Source organism: Chelonoidis abingdonii, chromosome 15 (assembly GCF_003597395.2).
Source record: "Chelonoidis abingdonii isolate Lonesome George chromosome 15, CheloAbing_2.0, whole genome shotgun sequence".
In the NCBI taxonomy this organism is placed as follows: Eukaryota; Metazoa; Chordata; order Testudines; family Testudinidae; genus Chelonoidis; species Chelonoidis abingdonii.
Window position 1 is genome coordinate 1080072 of NC_133783.1, and position 16628 is coordinate 1096699.

General features: G+C 44.7%; 1 protein-coding gene and 1 long non-coding RNA gene across 2 annotated transcripts in view; both read left to right on the top strand.

Moving 5' to 3' along the window:
• The first annotated feature begins 950 nt into the window (after positions 1-950).
• VCL (vinculin) overlaps positions 951-16628 on the top strand; it is a 120789-nt gene continuing 105111 nt past the window's right edge. Inside the window, 1 exon segment of the mRNA XM_075072655.1 lies at positions 951-1386. Coding sequence (XP_074928756.1) covers positions 1219-1386 — 168 coding nt within the window. The 5' untranslated portion in view covers positions 951-1218.
• Positions 7618-9131, top strand: LOC116834396 (uncharacterized). Its single transcript, XR_004375934.2, has 2 exons — positions 7618-7793; positions 8470-9131. It is a non-coding gene; the product is annotated as an uncharacterized LOC116834396 (long non-coding RNA).

Below are 16628 nucleotides of genomic sequence, written 5' to 3' on the forward strand. Positions count from 1 at the left end.
CGAGGAAAGGTGCAATATGTAATATATTAAAAACATTCAAAAGGGATCCCGGGTCACAAATGAAGGATGTAGCTGGAATCCTCAGAACGAGGATGGAAAACCATGTTAGCACAACATTCCTTTGCATCACAGTCTCTAGGGGACAAACGTTTCCGCGATAGGCGCATGACATGTAAAGCTCCACGTGTCTCTCGGAGAACAATGTTTCAAGAAGTCATTTCTTCAAAGTAAGATTCTTCGCGAGAGAAAGGAAGAAGTGGTTTAAGCGCACTGGGTGGGGTGGTTAATATGCCTGTGTGTAAACACACAGCCCCATGTGTGGAAGCCACTTCTGAAAACCACTTACAGCCTATCGAGCAGTCCCAGAAATTAGCACTGAATAATAGTTTTTTTGGAGATATCGTAGGAGAAAGAGAGAAGAAAAGAGCCCACCGAATCTTACAAGTTGCACCTAGGGACGAAATTCCGGCTTTTCGCAGCAACACACAGGAATCTGAAAACAAATCGGTAGTTTTTTAACCACCCCACCTTCCCTCCAGGAGTAGGAATTAATCCACCCCCCAGCTCCCTTGGAAAACAAGCGCCTTAAAACTGGCTGCCAACACCACAGGCTGGTGCATTGAGCCTAGTAGGCGCACCAGACCCCCAACGCACCTACTAGCCCCTTAGCCGGAGCCGTGTGAGCAGCTGACCGGACAGGGCGTTCCCTCGCCCTCACGCTTTTGGAATCCCTCACTCCCATCTCCCCCTCCCTCGTTAGTCCGGTCGCTTTGGCTTAACCATCTCCTTATATGGACACCAGAATCTCTGACGTCATCTAACGCTGGGAAACCAGAGCCTATGCAACCAAACTTGGTTGGGAAAAGCGGGCCGGAGCCGTTGGAATGTTGATGGACGCGACGCCGCAGCCATTGGGAGCCACCGGCAGAGCTCCGCCATTGGGCGGGAGCGGAGAGTGGGCGGGGAACGGGAGGGGTAGGTTGCACCTGTTGCGAGCCCCCACCGGGCTGCTGGAGGCGACGAGTCAGTGGGGCAGTCGCTGCTGAGTGAGGAGTGGGGCGAGTTCGAATCCCGAGGCTGGCCGAGCCGAGAGTTCCTGTCGGGCCGCTGTAGTTTTTCCGAGGAGTTGGCCGGGCAGCGTCGCCGCCGCCGGAGGAGAGAGGTTCGCCAGGAGTTTGTCCAGAGTTCGGGCCCCGGCTCCCTTGCCACGCCGCCGCCATGCCCGTCTTCCACACCCGCACCATCGAGAGCATCCTGGAGCCCGTGGCGCAGCAGATCTCCCACCTGGTCATCATGCACGAGGAGGGGGAGGTGGATGGCAAGGCCATCCCCGACCTGACCGCCCCCGTGGCTGCCGTGCAGGCTGCCGTCAGCAACCTGGTCCGGGTGAGTGTGGGACGAGGACAGCCGGGCACCCGCCTGGGAAGGGCTTCCCGCGCCAGCCGCTCCCGGGCCCCGCTCCGCTTAGTGCTGCCCCCTGACCGTGTCTTTCCTCGCTCCTCCTCCTGTCTCCTCTCAGCGCCCAGGGCAAAGGATACTCCGTGTGCTCTAGTCACCGCCAGCTCCCCTCTCCTCGGGGCCTCCAGACACTCTCCTCCTGCCCCGGCTCCAGCCTCATCAGGGTGCGGTGAGAAGTGATAGCACCAGCCGCAGGGCCACTCGCTCTGATCCTGCTCTTCCCATCCCTCCTTGTCACAGGCACTCTGCAGCTCTCCCCTAGGTATGGGGGACAGCTCCAGCCCCTCTCTGTCTTATTTTCTTTTGCCAGGGTTTATCAAATCTCCCCACCTAAGAACACTTTGCATCTATATTTTACGTTCACATACACACTGTCCACTCACGGTAACTTGCTCCTTTCTGCGTGGCGGAAAGATACTGGCTTCCTAAGTGGTGAAGACATTTCAGTTCAGAAATAATTGGGTACAACATCCACAAGCTTTTCTTCGGTTTTTATTTTAAAAATACATCAGATTCTTTGCTTAGTTCTTGTTTGCCCCTTGAGTTGTTTTTTGAGTTCTGCTTATTGTTCAATAGCCCCATATGCAACAGTTGCTTAAGATCTTAATGTCTTAAAATCCATTCTTTTTTATTTTATGCACTCTGTTCAGAGGCAGTTATGCACCATAATTATTGGTATCTGCATCATGCTTTCCATATGGTGACGGATTCATTTGGAAGCCTTGATGGATATCTTTGACCTGATAATGCATAATCAGTCCCTTAGTGTTTATCTCTATTTTGTACATTGCTTTCTCCCTGAGTCCAAGTGCTGCTTTGATGTGATAAACTATGTTCTTTTTTTTTAAGTGTGTAAATCAGTAATGATATTAGTGTTCCTTTGTAGTGAAGAGGGTTGCATAGTTAACACAGCTGTTGGTATGTGTGGAGTCAGGACTTCTTGTTTGTTTCAGATAAAAAAGCTGGGATTGTGTTTTTCAGCAATGAGTTACGGCTTCCCAAAATGCTGACCTTACCTAGAGACAATGAAAAGTCAATTTTAATCGTTGATTTTTTTTTTTCAAGTGTTGCCTTCAGAGCATCACTTTAACAGTTTGCCATGTCTTAATTGCTAACTGACCTTGTGTCTGGGAAGTCCAAAAGACTGGAAAGTATTAAAATGTTTTCATTGGATTTCAAACACTGATACTAAATTATATCTAAAGAATAACAAATTACAGACAGGCAGCAAACATGCACATTTTGCTTTGTAAACCGTTAGATTGCTGTACCATTTCCTATCTCCACAACTCCCTAGAGATTGCACCTATCTTTTTCCTCACACATCTGAGGCTCTATAGAGAAGAAGAATTACTCCCATATCACATTAAATTCTTAATTTTTGTCATTAATCTTTTAAGATGCTCATAAAAAGAAATTTCTGCCTTATCAATATAAATTCTTTAAAAATTGGGACACAACTCTTTCCACAGCTTCTAAGCATTAATCTGCACCAAAAAGCCTGTTGTCCATTTTAGAAAAGATTTTTATACTACTTTCAATGTGATACTGCAGCAGGACATAACATCTACCCTGGAATATTAACTCTCTACTTTTTTTTGTACATACAGATAAATATTGGATGACTACTATACTAATGCTTCAGAAAATAAAACAAAATCTGTTGTTTAGATTGAGTGTCATGCCAAACAGGACTGACTTTCAAGCTCGGACCACGGGGCTGCCGGGAAATATAGGGGGAAAATACTGCAGGGAGGCCTCTGTAAAGGATATGTGGATTGTGCGATTACAGGCCATCGTAATGCCCTAGGCATGCCATACAGTACTTATTACTGTGGTATTACTAGAGCCCTGCAAATCTGCGGATATCTGCTTGATATCTGTGGACCACATTTGCAGATTGGATGAGGATACAAATTTTGTATCTGCCCGCAGCTCTAGGTATTAGTACTTACTTTTAACTTAATTACATTGTAGCAGTACCTGTCAGGGAAAGAATCTTGGGCACAGAGTTTTAATAATAGTGATGTATTCTCTGGAATATCTGTGCTTTTTGATTAGCTCCCTCTGGGCAAAGGAATTTAGTATATAGGCTCTGAGGAGGTAAACCCTAGGTGTCTGGCGTGGTTATACCTAAATTTTTCTTTGAAGGAGAATATTGTAGTGAAGTTTTGTGGTGTTCACTGTGTCAAGCTAGTTTGATTTCACTTCATTATGTAATCATTTTATTATGGAAAGAACTTTAACGGGATAAAAGTAGATTCTGTTGGTAAAAAAGTCACAAAATAAGATTCTCTTATTCTTGACTATTAACACCACTAAGTTTGTCTTCCATTTTGGGCTGTGTCTATGGGAGGCATCTCAGCTTCATTTAACAAATAATTGTCCATTAGCTATATGGAGACCACGGGTCAGGGAAATAACCCACTTCCTCCCCTGATGAACCACCTCACCCATGTACCTATTCACTACACCAATAGTGACTTGGATTCTAAGTACATTCTGTGGGTGGCACACCCAAGATCACTTATTCACTGATGCTTTAAAAACTCTCACACTGCAATCTGGGTCTATGCTGGTTGTGTACTTTGTATGTATCTTGTAAACCTTGTAACCGATACTTGTAATCTCTCAAGCCTGACCCCAGATGTGAAATATCTTTTTCTTCTTGTGTAAACTTGATTTTAAACATGAACTTTTATAACAAGTGGCCTGTGGACGTGTGGCTTTGGCTTGCTTCAAAAATACAGAGCAGCTAGAGGTGGTGGTGAGTCAGAAATGTTCCTGAAAAAAGAAGGTGCCGTAGATGTTCTAGAAAGTGTTCTACCAAGCCCTGTTGTGGAGAAGGAACTAAGTGGTTTGAAAACTGTTTGATATGAGATGCTGTCAGAGGGTAAATATTAAACAAAGTTGTAAGATGGGTATGTTATGGGACAAAGACAAAAAAAACCCACATATGCCAGAGGATGCATGGAGACACAGAGGCTTGGTTTACTGGAGGGATGCTCCACCCAAACTGCTCTTTAGGAAAGTTGTGGTTTGAATTTGAAGACTCAGCAGCTGAAGAGAGGGAGCAGATTCATCGGTTGGCTCCTGTGGCTGAAGAAGGGAAGCTTTTGTGACCATATGCAATCCCTATTACAGTATAAACTAGGAAGGTTACTGAAAGTTTCTGGATCTGTTTGTGTTGTTTACTCAGGTTAAACAAAAATTTAGTGTTTTGTCAAACTTAGAAGTTGGAGGCATAGTCAATTGGTAGGTATTGAAGAGATCTGCAGGACCCTTGACATAATTAAGAAAAACAGCAAAAAAGCAGCCAAATATTTACAGGCAAGGAGATGAAGATGGAGGGATAAAAAGGCTCAGCTGATAATGTGGTGACACTGAAATTGAATAATGTGTATGCCAAAGAAGGGGCAGATTGTGCCACTTGTCCACACTCTGGAACTTCCATTGCTAGGGTCAGAATTTTTACAAAAAATTCTAAGTGTAATCAACACTCATAAAGAAATCACCTTGAAGTTGACCTTTGACAGAACATCCAGTGGGTCACTAGCTGAAAGACTTATGCCATGTGCTATCAATGCTCAGATCCCATGCGGAGTGTTTGGAGAGAAAGGTGGGTGGCTGAAGCTTCTTGCACAAATATAGTATTTTTATGGGGTAAAACTAAGACAATGATGGAGAAGCTTCAGTTTTAGCCCACAATTGACTCAAATTGAGGCAATACACACCTCTCTAAATTAAGCAGTCACTCTGTAGATTGAAGAAGTCAGTGCCATAAGTGGTTTGTTGGAGGGTTTCCTTTGCTGCCAGTGGGCTGAAAACTAGAATCCCATGAAATCCTTCTTATTTTTGTATAATTTTTCATTTTATTTTTTAGGAATTTCTTATATTTTCCATCTTCTTTACCCATCTAGGGTTGGGTCCTGCTCCAGTGGGGTATGTGTGGAAGGCCTCAGTGGGGGTGGTGTTGGTGGGGGGTGGGGTGCAGAGTGAGCCTGCCCCAAACTCTCACAGGAGCTGTTGCATGACTTTGGGTCCAGCTCCCCGCTCCAGGCATTGCAACCTGGCTTTTGGGATGATAGCATTGCCCAAGTTTGGCCCAGCCGCCTCTCCGTCATGATTACTGGGCTGCTGGGCCAAACCTGAGCGGGACACAAGGAACAGGAACTGCTGCTGCAGAGTGAGTTTTTTATTTCATGTTGCTTTAATCATTGGGTTTTGATCTATTTTGGGGCTCTTTTAATAACTGTAAAACAGAAAGCTTAAACTGAGCAGTAACTGGTGTGGTGAACAGGTGAGTGTATTTGACAGCCCTATTGAATTAATTGCTTTGTATAGTGAAGTTCAAAATTCTAACTCCGGTCAAACTTGACTGGACAAAGTTTAGCATAATGGTGATGAATAAAATAAGTTTCTAAAACCGAGTCACTAGTTAATCTACCATTTTTAGAGAAGTTATACTACTGTGAAAAATTACCTGTAATTAGGAAGTAATTTATAAAATAAGCTCTGTGAACTGTCTTGCTGGGAAGTCTTTGATCATAGACTGGTTTCTTCATAATTACATACACAGAATTATTGCTGGGCTGTGAATCTGTAAGTGTATCTTTCAGAGCTAGTAAAACTAAGGTAAATAAATCATATGCTCAGACTGAATTTTATTTATAAGTGCATTCAACTACTAGTTTGTGCTGTGTTCTGGTTTTCTATTAGTATTTAAGCACAGTGGTTTTTAGAATTAAAATAATTGTTTTGCAGAATTGAGGGAATATCTTTTAGCCTTTCAACAACAACCCCAAATGAGCATAGGAGATTATTATATATCAGTAAATGTCTCATGAGAGGTTGTAGATATCTTGGCCTGCAGCTGTGGTAATTTGAGTACTTTTCCCTTGTACATACTGCATAGCAAAAGAGTAATTATCTAAAATTGATTAAGCCAGTGCTAGCCCACAAATAATTATCAGTCATAGATCAATGAAGATCAGTGGGGATTTCTTCAGTAAACACGGCCTTTAGATCTGCGAAAGGGGTGTGTGTGTGTCTGTTCGCGCATACTCCAGAAAAGACTGTCTTAGGTTTTTAGAATTAAATGACTGCTTTCTTCTACAACTAATACCTGTCATCTGTGATATTGGGGATAGGGGGAGGGAGGGTGAAGGGAATGTTCTATGAATAGAACGCGTGTGAGAATGAAAGATGCTGATACTGCTCATGAGATGTTTCCCACACTCTAAGATATACCCTTAATAGTTAAAATAAAAATAACATTATCTAGATAAAACTGATATTCTCTTGGTAAAGTGCTGCTTCTTGCCCTGTCCCCCACAAAAAGTCATCAGTTCTACACTCTTCCTGCTACCTCTGTTCTATCAGTCCTTGCAGCCTCTTGCCCACTGTCTTTCAAATCATCATGCTTTCCCTTTCCCAGTACTTCAGTGAGGGCTTGGCTGCACTCGTAAGTTGGAGTGCATTAAATCAGCCCCAGGTGTTCTAACTCCTGAGGTGTCCACACTGGCAAGGCACGTAGAGTGCCCGGACTCCATGGCTGGAGTGCCCCTGGTAATCCACCTCCATGAGAAGCAATGAGCTCACTACGCCCTGGCTGGAGCGCCTTGGTGCTAGTGTAGATGACCTGGTCTATTAATGTGCTCTGATCAGCTTCCAGGAAGTGTCCCACAATGCCTGTTCTAGCTACTCTGGTCATCACTTTGAAGTATACTGCTCTGCCCTCAGGTGACCAACCATCAGACCTGCCCTTTGAATTCTCTGGGAATTTTAAAAGTCCCCTTCCTGTTTGCTCAGCTAGGCCTGGAGTGCTCTCAGCGCATCTTTCCGGTGACCATGCCTCCACTTGCCAGGCGATCCCCATTATGGAGCAATGGCGAGGTGCTGGACCTCACCAGTGTTTGGGGGGAGGAAGATGTCCAGTCCCAGCTGTGCTCCAGCTGTAGGGAATTATGATACCTACGGGCAGATATCAAGAGTCATGGGATGCACTGCAGCGCAGGGTTAAAGTGAAGGAGCTGCGCAATGCTTACTAGAAAGTGCGGGAGGCAAACCTGTTGGTTCTACAAAGACCTGGACGAGATACTTGGGGGCGACCAGACTTCGACTCTGAAGAACACCGCGGACACTTAAGAGGCTGTGCAACAAAGCACGAGGAGGAAAGCGGGAACGAGGGTGCTAAGGAGGAGGGGGCCCAGAGCCAGAGGACGGTCCGGCATCCCTAGATGCATGCAGCCAGGAGCTGTTCTCAAGCCAGGCGGAAGGTAGCTGGTCGCAGCTGACAGTATTTGTAAAAGAACAAACAGCAGATGAGGTGCTTGGTAAGCGGCTTTTATTTTGAGTCAGGTTGTTGGATGCAGGCTGTTGGTGCAAAGAGGGTTGCAGAAAGAAGGGTTAGGGCTGTGTGCATGCCTAGATGTGGAACAGGGCGTTGATGTACTCTCTCACATCGTGGTAATCGACATCAGTGATCTCATCAGAGGTCTCATGCAGAAGCTTGGCAATCCACTTGTGCAAGTTCCTTGGCAGAGCTACTGTGCTCCTTGTCCCAGTAAACCTAACATATCTGTGCCGTTGTGCTGTGAGGGGCGGGGGGACCATTGCTGCACACAGGCAAGCCGCATAGGGCCAGGTCGGAAGCCACATTGTTGCAGAAGACCCTCCCTTGCTTCCCAGGTCACCCTCAGCAGTGAGAGATCTTTCAGGACAAACACATCCTGTGGAAAATGTGGGGACAGTGTTCAGTATAGGGCCCCCTTGCAACTGCTGGCTCTCCCTAGGGCACAGGACCCCAGAGGACAGTAAGGCTCTGGAACAATCAGTCCCCCCAACCCCTGTGGTTACTCACCATTTTTGGGCTCTTATGTCCGCTCAGCTTGGGATAGGCAGTTTGTGCTAGTGTGTGTACTGTGCTTGTCTAGAAGTTCGGCCGAATCATTGCTCTGTCTAGTGTTAACAATGCTGCTTCTGTTTAAATGTTGCATTTTGGCTTTACAGATGGAACCCTGAGATCTCAACTGTCCTTGTTATCAATGGCTGAAAGTCTGCAAAGACTCAAGAAGCAGCCACGAAAAAGCAAGGAGAACCTTCTGCATGAAGTCATGCAGCAGTCTCTTAGTGAAAATAAAAAAGCCCAGGAGTGATGGGAGACTGAAAGGAGGGTCCACCAGGAGAATGTGGATCATCTGCAACAAACCGTGGAGTGGCTCCTAAGCATTATGGAGCGCCAGTCGGGCTCACTGCAGGCACACATAGCACTGCATACGGAGCAGATCCATGTCCCTCCTACTTCCCTGCTGCAGCCCTTGTCTCAAAACTCTTGTTCCCCCAGGTCACTGCCAACCCACTTTTCCCAGCATCTGGTTTCTTATTGCCACCAGCTCCTCCAAAACCTTTAGCTTCACCGCCCAGCCCTGCAAACTACAACCCTTACCCACTGCAGTCGGCCCCCATCACCATGCATTTTAGCCAGCCTGAAGTACAGAACTCATTGCACGGCGCTCCAGACAGGAAGGCAGAATGTGATAACAGGACATACAGAAATCTGTGATTGTTCCGTTCCCCACCCCGCCCTCTTCACTCCTCCCACACAGCACAGATGTGTCATGCCATGTGTGTTTCTCCAGCAGTTGTTTCTTTCCAATAAATGAATTTTTTGGGTTTGGAAACATTCTTTATTACATTAAGTAAAAGATAGCATTGCCCAGGACAGCAACAGGCACTGCTAGTGAGTGTATCATACATAGCAAACACAGATGTCTACTAGTATTGGAACCACTGCACTTCACTCCTGTGCAGGGCACCAAACATTACTGGTGGCTTTCAGCATCGAACTGCTCCCTCAAGGCATCCCTAATCCTTATGGACCCGCGCTGGTCCCCTCTAATAGCCCTGGTCTCTGGCTGTACAAATTCAGCTTCCAGGCATTCAACCTCAGCGGTCCATGCCTGAGTGAAGCTTTCACCCTTCCCTTCTCAAATGTTGTGGAGGGTACAGCACGTGGCTATAACCATAGGGATGTTGTTGTCAGCCAGGTCCAGCTTCTCATACAGACAGCACCAGCAGCCCTATAAATGGTCAAAAGCACACTCAACAGTCATTCTGCACGGACTCAGCCTGTTGTTGAACCGCTCCTTGCTGCTGTCAATGCTCCCTGTGTATGGTTTCATGAGCCATTGTATTAAGTGGTAGATGGGGCCTCCAAGGATCACAATGGGCATTTCGACTTCCCCTAGGGTGATCTTCTGGTCTGGAAATAAAGTCTCATCTTGCAGCTTCCTGAACAGACCTCTGTTCTGACAGATGAATGTGTCATGCACCTTTCCAGACCAGCCTGCGTTAATGTCTGTGAAATGTCCACCGTGATTCACACGTGCCTGGAGAACCATCGAGAAATACCCTTTCTGATTTATATACGTGTAGGCTAGGTGGTCTGGTGCCAGAATTGGAATATACGTGCCATCTATCGCCCCTCCGCAGTTAGGGAAACCCATTTGTGCAAAGCCATCCACAATGTCACGCACATTGCCCAGAGTCACAGTTCTTCTGAGCAGGATGCGATTAATGGCCCTGCACATTTGCGTCAACATTATTCCAACGGCAGACTTACCCCCTCCGAACTGGTTAGCAACCAATCGGTAGCTGTCTGGAGTAGCCAGCTTCCAAATTGCAGTTGTCACCTGCTTCTCCACAGGAAGGGCAGCTCTAAATCTCATGTCCTTGCGCAGCAGGGTGGGGGCATGCTCAACACGCAGTCCCATAAAAGTGGCATTCCTCATCTGAAAGTTCTGCAGCCACTGCTTGTCATCCCAGACTTGCATAATGATGTGATACTACCATTCAGTGCTTGTTTCCCAAGCCCAAAAGCAGTGTTCCACAGGGGCGAGCATGTCCATGAATGCCACAGGCAATCTCGTGTCATATGCATTATGCATATCAACATGGTCTTCGGACTCCTTAAGCTACAAAGTGACAGTCAGGAGTAACTCAACTGCAATTCGTGATGTGCTGGCAAGACCCATCAGCATATTCCTCGGCAGTTCAGGATCCATTCCCGCAGACTGAAAGGAAAGACAGAGCGTGCCATACAAAAAAAGATTGAAAGATGGAACCAAATGTGGACGGAAGCACAAGTCTTGCTGGATGCCCCACCTCCTCCTTCCCACAAGCCTCAGTGCCAGAATGGGAAGAGGCGCTCTGTGGGATAGTTGCCCATAATGGAGCACTCCGAGTGCCGGTGCAAGTACCACAAATGTGGCCATGCCACTGCGCTTGCAGCTGACAGTGTGAACACAGGGCAGCACTTCCCCTGCTGTTATCTCCGATGGCTGGTTTAACACTTGGTGCTCTACATATGCAAGTGTGCCCATAGCCCAAGGCTCCTCTACTTTGCAGCTGTTACTTGGAGCCGCAGTGGTAACAGGTGGGTTGTCTTGCAGCCTTTGCTGATAGTGGTGGCAGATAGTGGTCTCTGGGTGTGCTGTGATTATTTTGTGGGGGAAGAGGAGGAAGCAGGCCCTCCTTACTGTGTGCTGGGTTGTTGGGCATTGGGGGTTCCCTTTGGTTCTTGGGGTTATCCCTGACGGGCAGAGAGGTCTCCTTCAGTTTATCTGTATGTTTGTGTGGGGAGTGTCTCATTAAGCTCATAGACAGTTTATTGGTGGATGCGCAAGGCTCCCTCCCAATCACAACTCTTCGGACTCTATGCTGGGGCTTAGCAGACAGGAATAAGCCACGATAAGGACTACAGCTACAGTGGCTGTGAGACTCCCACTCAGTAGCTTGTCCCTATCTCCTGTTTTCTTCTTGTGCTTCTGGAGAAGTTGGCAGTGCAGGTTGTGAGAACTATATGGTATGTATGCCTAGAGGCATTAGTGGGGGACACAAGCAGGGATCTGCAACCATTGTTACAGTAAATAGCAATAGTGGGCACGCTCAGGTCTGAACACTGTTAATAAACCGAAATGACATGAGTGTTTGGAGGGGTGATTGCAAAACAATTTATTTTCCATTTGTCCCCCCAGTCTCTCCCAGTTTATTTGATTTGTGTGATTATAACTCCAGTATGCACAGGGCAATCTTAAAGGTTTTTGCAGGGACTTAATGAGATGATTCATTGGGATAGCAATGATTTTCCAATGGTTATCTTTGCAAGGAAAAGGCCTTGAGAATTTTGAAAAAATGGAGGCTCTCCCTTTGTGGGACTTAACAAAGGATGTTTTGTGTTAACAAAGGACTTGTGCATGCCCCTTCCAGTTCATCGGTGCTTAATATGCTTGACTTTTTTTTAACCTCTAGGTGTACAATCTTACATGCTTTAAAAAGTAGGGCCTTAATAAATCTCTGGTACTGGAATCAATTCTTATGCCAGCCCATCTGGATTCTGTTGTATTCCTAAAGCTACTGCGAGATGAAAAATAAGAGTTTCCTGGAGGAGTCCTGCCTAGCTAATGAGAAGATAAAAAAAATTCATTGTAGATTTGTATAGCTTACACTTGTGAAATAAAATATATGATCTGGTAATTGTATTTAAGGAGAGAACTTTTACAGGTGCAACTGTCTGAGTTTTCTATTCAGAAAGGGGTTGAAAACATCTTTTTTTCTTCAGTGTACCTGCAACTGCTTGATAATTTAGTGATCTTTAGATATTCTCTGTAACCAGTGGTCATGTGTTTTGATCAAGTAAGTTGATATTTTTAGATGAATAGTCAAAAAGAAAGAAATCAGCTTTGTGATACTACCGGCACACACCAATAGCTAGTTCCTTGTTTTCATCATTTGGGAGCAATCTGTAAAGGAGATGAATCAATCCTTCATTTGAATAGAAGATAATCTTTTGTTCTGTTGATATGTTTATGTCTTTCCTTTCAGAAAAGATGGCAGAGAATATTAAGAAATCTTCCATTTCTTATTTATGACTGTAACTGTCTTTAAGTTAGCTAAACAATTAATGATTATCTCTTCAACTTGTTCTAGGCAGAAAAATTGGGAACTTTGATTGGTAACCTGAATGTCATTGACTGGATATAGCATATTGTCAGCATTCTGAAGTGCTACATACCACCCATGTTACAGAAAATCTATAACTTGCAGGTAGTCTGAATAGTCATTTGAAAAACTTTTAAAACATTTTATTTCTTACCTGTAACTTTACTGTATTGTGATGAGACCATTTTCTGTCTGACAACTTTTGTGTCCAATAGTTTGCTGCATATCTGAGGCTGTGTGTGGAAGCAGATACCTATACTTAATTTATAACTGAACCACTGTAGTAGGAGTTGAGTTGTTAGAGCCAGGTTATGTCTGAGGTGGTTGGTAGGTTGAGACAGGTCGAGGATCTGTGTGTGGATTGATGTGGTTTGGTGATGACTTATGGAGTGTTGACGTGGGATATGTAGTGCTTTGTAGAAAGCGTGTGGGGGTTTTTAAATTCTGAAGTGCCATCACACTCTTGCTACATTATTTTTTAAAAAAAATTTATTAAGTTGACTATGCTGGGCCAGACAGAAAACTGTTCGGAATATCTTGGAAACTGCAGAATACCAGTGTACTACATCAAGTCGCCAAGACGTAGCAGTTTGTTTTACAGCTATTTTTCCCCTTATGGCTGGAATTTGGAGTGTGTTGCTGCTCCTTTAGAAGATTGTGTAATCTGAATGAACAAATGGTGTTTTTTAACACACGTTGGCCAACACGTATTAAGATTTTTAAACACTACGTAGCACCTAATTACTAGAGACTTGCATTTAAAAAATGTTCGTTGGTTCTGGTGAACTCTCATACATGTTTCTAGTTCTCTTGTGTTCCAAATGGACATTTTAATATCAGACCAAATTAACACTACATGTTCCCTGTTAGTCCCTTCATCAAGGACAGGGAACAGTTCATAGCCCTCATTTGCTTCTGAATGAGAGTTTGTGGGCATCTACTTCAATTCATCTGATGTTGCCTAGACCACTCGTGGGGGTGGATGGCTCAGGCTTTGGGAGGGAGTTTGGGTGCAGGAGGGGGCCCAGGGCTGGAGCAGAATGTTGGGGTCCAGGAGCGGTCCAGGGTGCTGGCTCTGGGGTGGGGGTCAGGTCTGGGGGTTGAGGTGCGGCCTCCCGATGGGCAGGACTTACCTGGGGCAGCTCCCGGTCAGCGGCACAGTGAGGCTAAGGCAGACACCCTGTCTGCCGTGGCCCCATGCGGCTTGCAGAAGAGGCCAATGTGCCCCTGTGGAGGTGGCAGGGGGCACGTGGCTGCGTGCTCTGTCCCTCTCTGCAGGCACTACCCCCACAGTTCCCATTGGCCACAGTTCCCTGTTCCCGGCCAATGGGAGCTGCAGGGACAGTGCTTGCAGGCAGGAGCAGCACGCTGAGCCCCCTGGCCGCCCACTTCCCGCCCACAGGACCACTTCCAGGAGTGGCAGGGGACTGGGGCAGGCAGGGAGCCTGTCTTTGCGGCAGTCCCGCTGTTCCGCCAGAGATCACGATCAACCGATTGGTGACCACTGGCCTAGACTGTAGGTAGAGGTATCTTGTTTAATGTTTTCTGATTTTTATATAGTCACATGATTTGCTTGCTTGTCATCTCCTTTCTTGTTACAAACTTTTTTTGTGTGTTGTTTCTAAATGCTTGCTTCCAGTTGCATTGAAATCCATTATAAATCTTCTCTTTAAGATGCACGTCATTACATGCAAAGTCACTGTCCCTAAGAATGTTTTTAGTCAGGTAACACTGCATATCTTATGGCACTCACTATATTAAGAACATTCATAGTTGAAATGACAGCTGGAACAGAGAACTAGAAATAGACTGAGCCTTATCTCAAACACTGAACAGAAAGCCTCACTTCTCATTATCCCAAACTTAATTCATATTTCTCTAATGCTATATTATTCTTCCTCAGACCATTTGTCCTTTTGAGGTGGATATTTGTAAGTCTTTTTCATTTTATAGTGAATTTTCTTTTCCATAAACTTGACATTTCATTCTTCTTGGGTTATGATGTTGGAGTTATGATGTTGGAATCATACCACAGATGCTACTTCTAAATATGAACATATGCAGAGAGGTAGTTTGGGTCATTTCTCCTCTGACTTAGGGATAGTCATTTTTACATGTGGAACAGTTTCAGTTTCAACTGTCCTAGTAGTTTCAGATATATGGATTTCTTTCACAAAGCCTCAGTTGCTAGACATCTTCAAGCCTTAGAGTATAGTGCAGCACAGTTGATGCAGAGCCAGTTACTTGGGTTTTTTGTTACGAAGCTTCAAATATTCAAAAGCATATGGGAGGCTTATTCATCAAAATGACTCAGCAGTCATTGAAGGGAGGGGAAGTTAACTGGAAAAAATGGACTAAATTGGCTTTTAAAGCATTAAGGCTTTGATTTAGTGAAGAATTTATGTAGAGTGCTTAAGGACTGCTGACGGCAGTGAGACTATTCATATGCTTAAATTGTTGCTGAATTGAGGCCTTAATATACAATAGTCTTTGGTTTGTGTTACAGTGGAAGCATGAGGAATGTAAAAATTTAATGCTGGGTTGCCAGTGTTAATCTTCTCCTGCCATCCCCTACCCCAAAATAAGGATGAAGAAAGCCAAATAAATATATTATTACACTGAGGAATTGGAAACCTTTTTTCCCCTTAAAGCTACAGGCCCTGCCCTACCCTACCTAATTAAAATGTTTCTGCCGACATATGAATGAAGTTTAAATAAAGGCTCCGCTCATGGATAGTTTTTCTCATGCTCATTCAAACACTGGTAAGCAGTCCACTTTGATATAGAGTTCACTCTGCTGCAAGGGGTTTTAATTGCTGCAAAAGGATAATTTCTTCTAGCATTTATCGTTAATTATAGAAGCACAAACCTTATTAGGGAGCAATTTAATATCTTGTTTGGGCAATAAAATAGCTTCTCAGCATGAAGAAAACATTAAGGTGAATTTATTTGGTGTCTAAACTGCATTTATAATTTCTTACCTCTTCAATATTCTGTAATATCAATCTGCCCAGGAGTGGGTCTGCCCTTATGAATATATTATCTCAGCATCTCTAGTCAAGGTCCAAAATAATGTATTGCTGGTATAGATGTATGGAGTCACAATATAAACAAGCATGTCTTAAAAGTAAGGGCCTGCAATTACAGATGATGTCCTGGAGAATTGGAGTCTCATAAGAGTCCTCTTGGACTCTGACCAGCACTCTTAACAGCTCAAAAATTGGCTTTGAAAGTCTCCTTAGGTTTAAAGCTTGAAAACAGCTGCATTAGCTCAATCTTTCTCATGAGCTCAAGTCATAGTTGCTCTCCAAACCCATGAAAAGGCTTTAAACATCTTTCTTGTCTTGGACAGGAATGTCACAGAGGTTGAGCCATTCCTCTAACCATACTCTCCAATTGAACTTAAAGAAATCTGCAGGGTTACCATCAGCAGAGTTGGCTCCCATCCTGAGATGAGAATCCATGCTGCTCTTGAAAAAGTTATAGCAAGTCGTTCTAACCTGCCAAACGGTAAAGCTTTGTGCTACCATGTGCTCACAAGGTGCTCCTAATACACTCTCCTTTTTTATGTACAGTAGTAGTCAGTGGTATCAAGTATCAGAGGGGTAGCTGTGTTAGTCTGGATCTGTAAAAGCAGCAGAGAATCCTGTGGCACCTTATAGACTAACAGACGTTGTGGAGCGTGAGTCAGTGGTATATTACCCTTGGACATGGCTATCAAAACAGATACCTGCAATACCTTCACTTGCCTCTGACAGTTTTTTTTGACTAAAACAATGTAAATAGAATTAGTGACATCAGCTAATATTAATGCTTCCAAATGGGAGGCCTTGTACCTGGCATGAACTTATGCAAGAAATTGATATCACTTTTGTGAAGTCAGACTGACCTTTGTGTGAACTTTGGTTTTTAATTTTGCCTTTTTGTGCATCTCGTGCACAGTTACTCATGTGGACTGCTGACCCTTTGTTCAGTGTATAGTGCAGTCATCAATGTGTGGCTAAGGAAGTGAAGGGTAGAAATGGGAGAAGCCCCTAAGGGACCGTCTATACAGCTTTTTGAATCCCTCGAGATTGATAGACTTGGGCTATCAAGGCTTGTGCTCATGCTCTAAATATAGCTGTGCTTTGAAGTTGCAATTTGGACTGTAGCTCTGGCTCTGAAGTCCA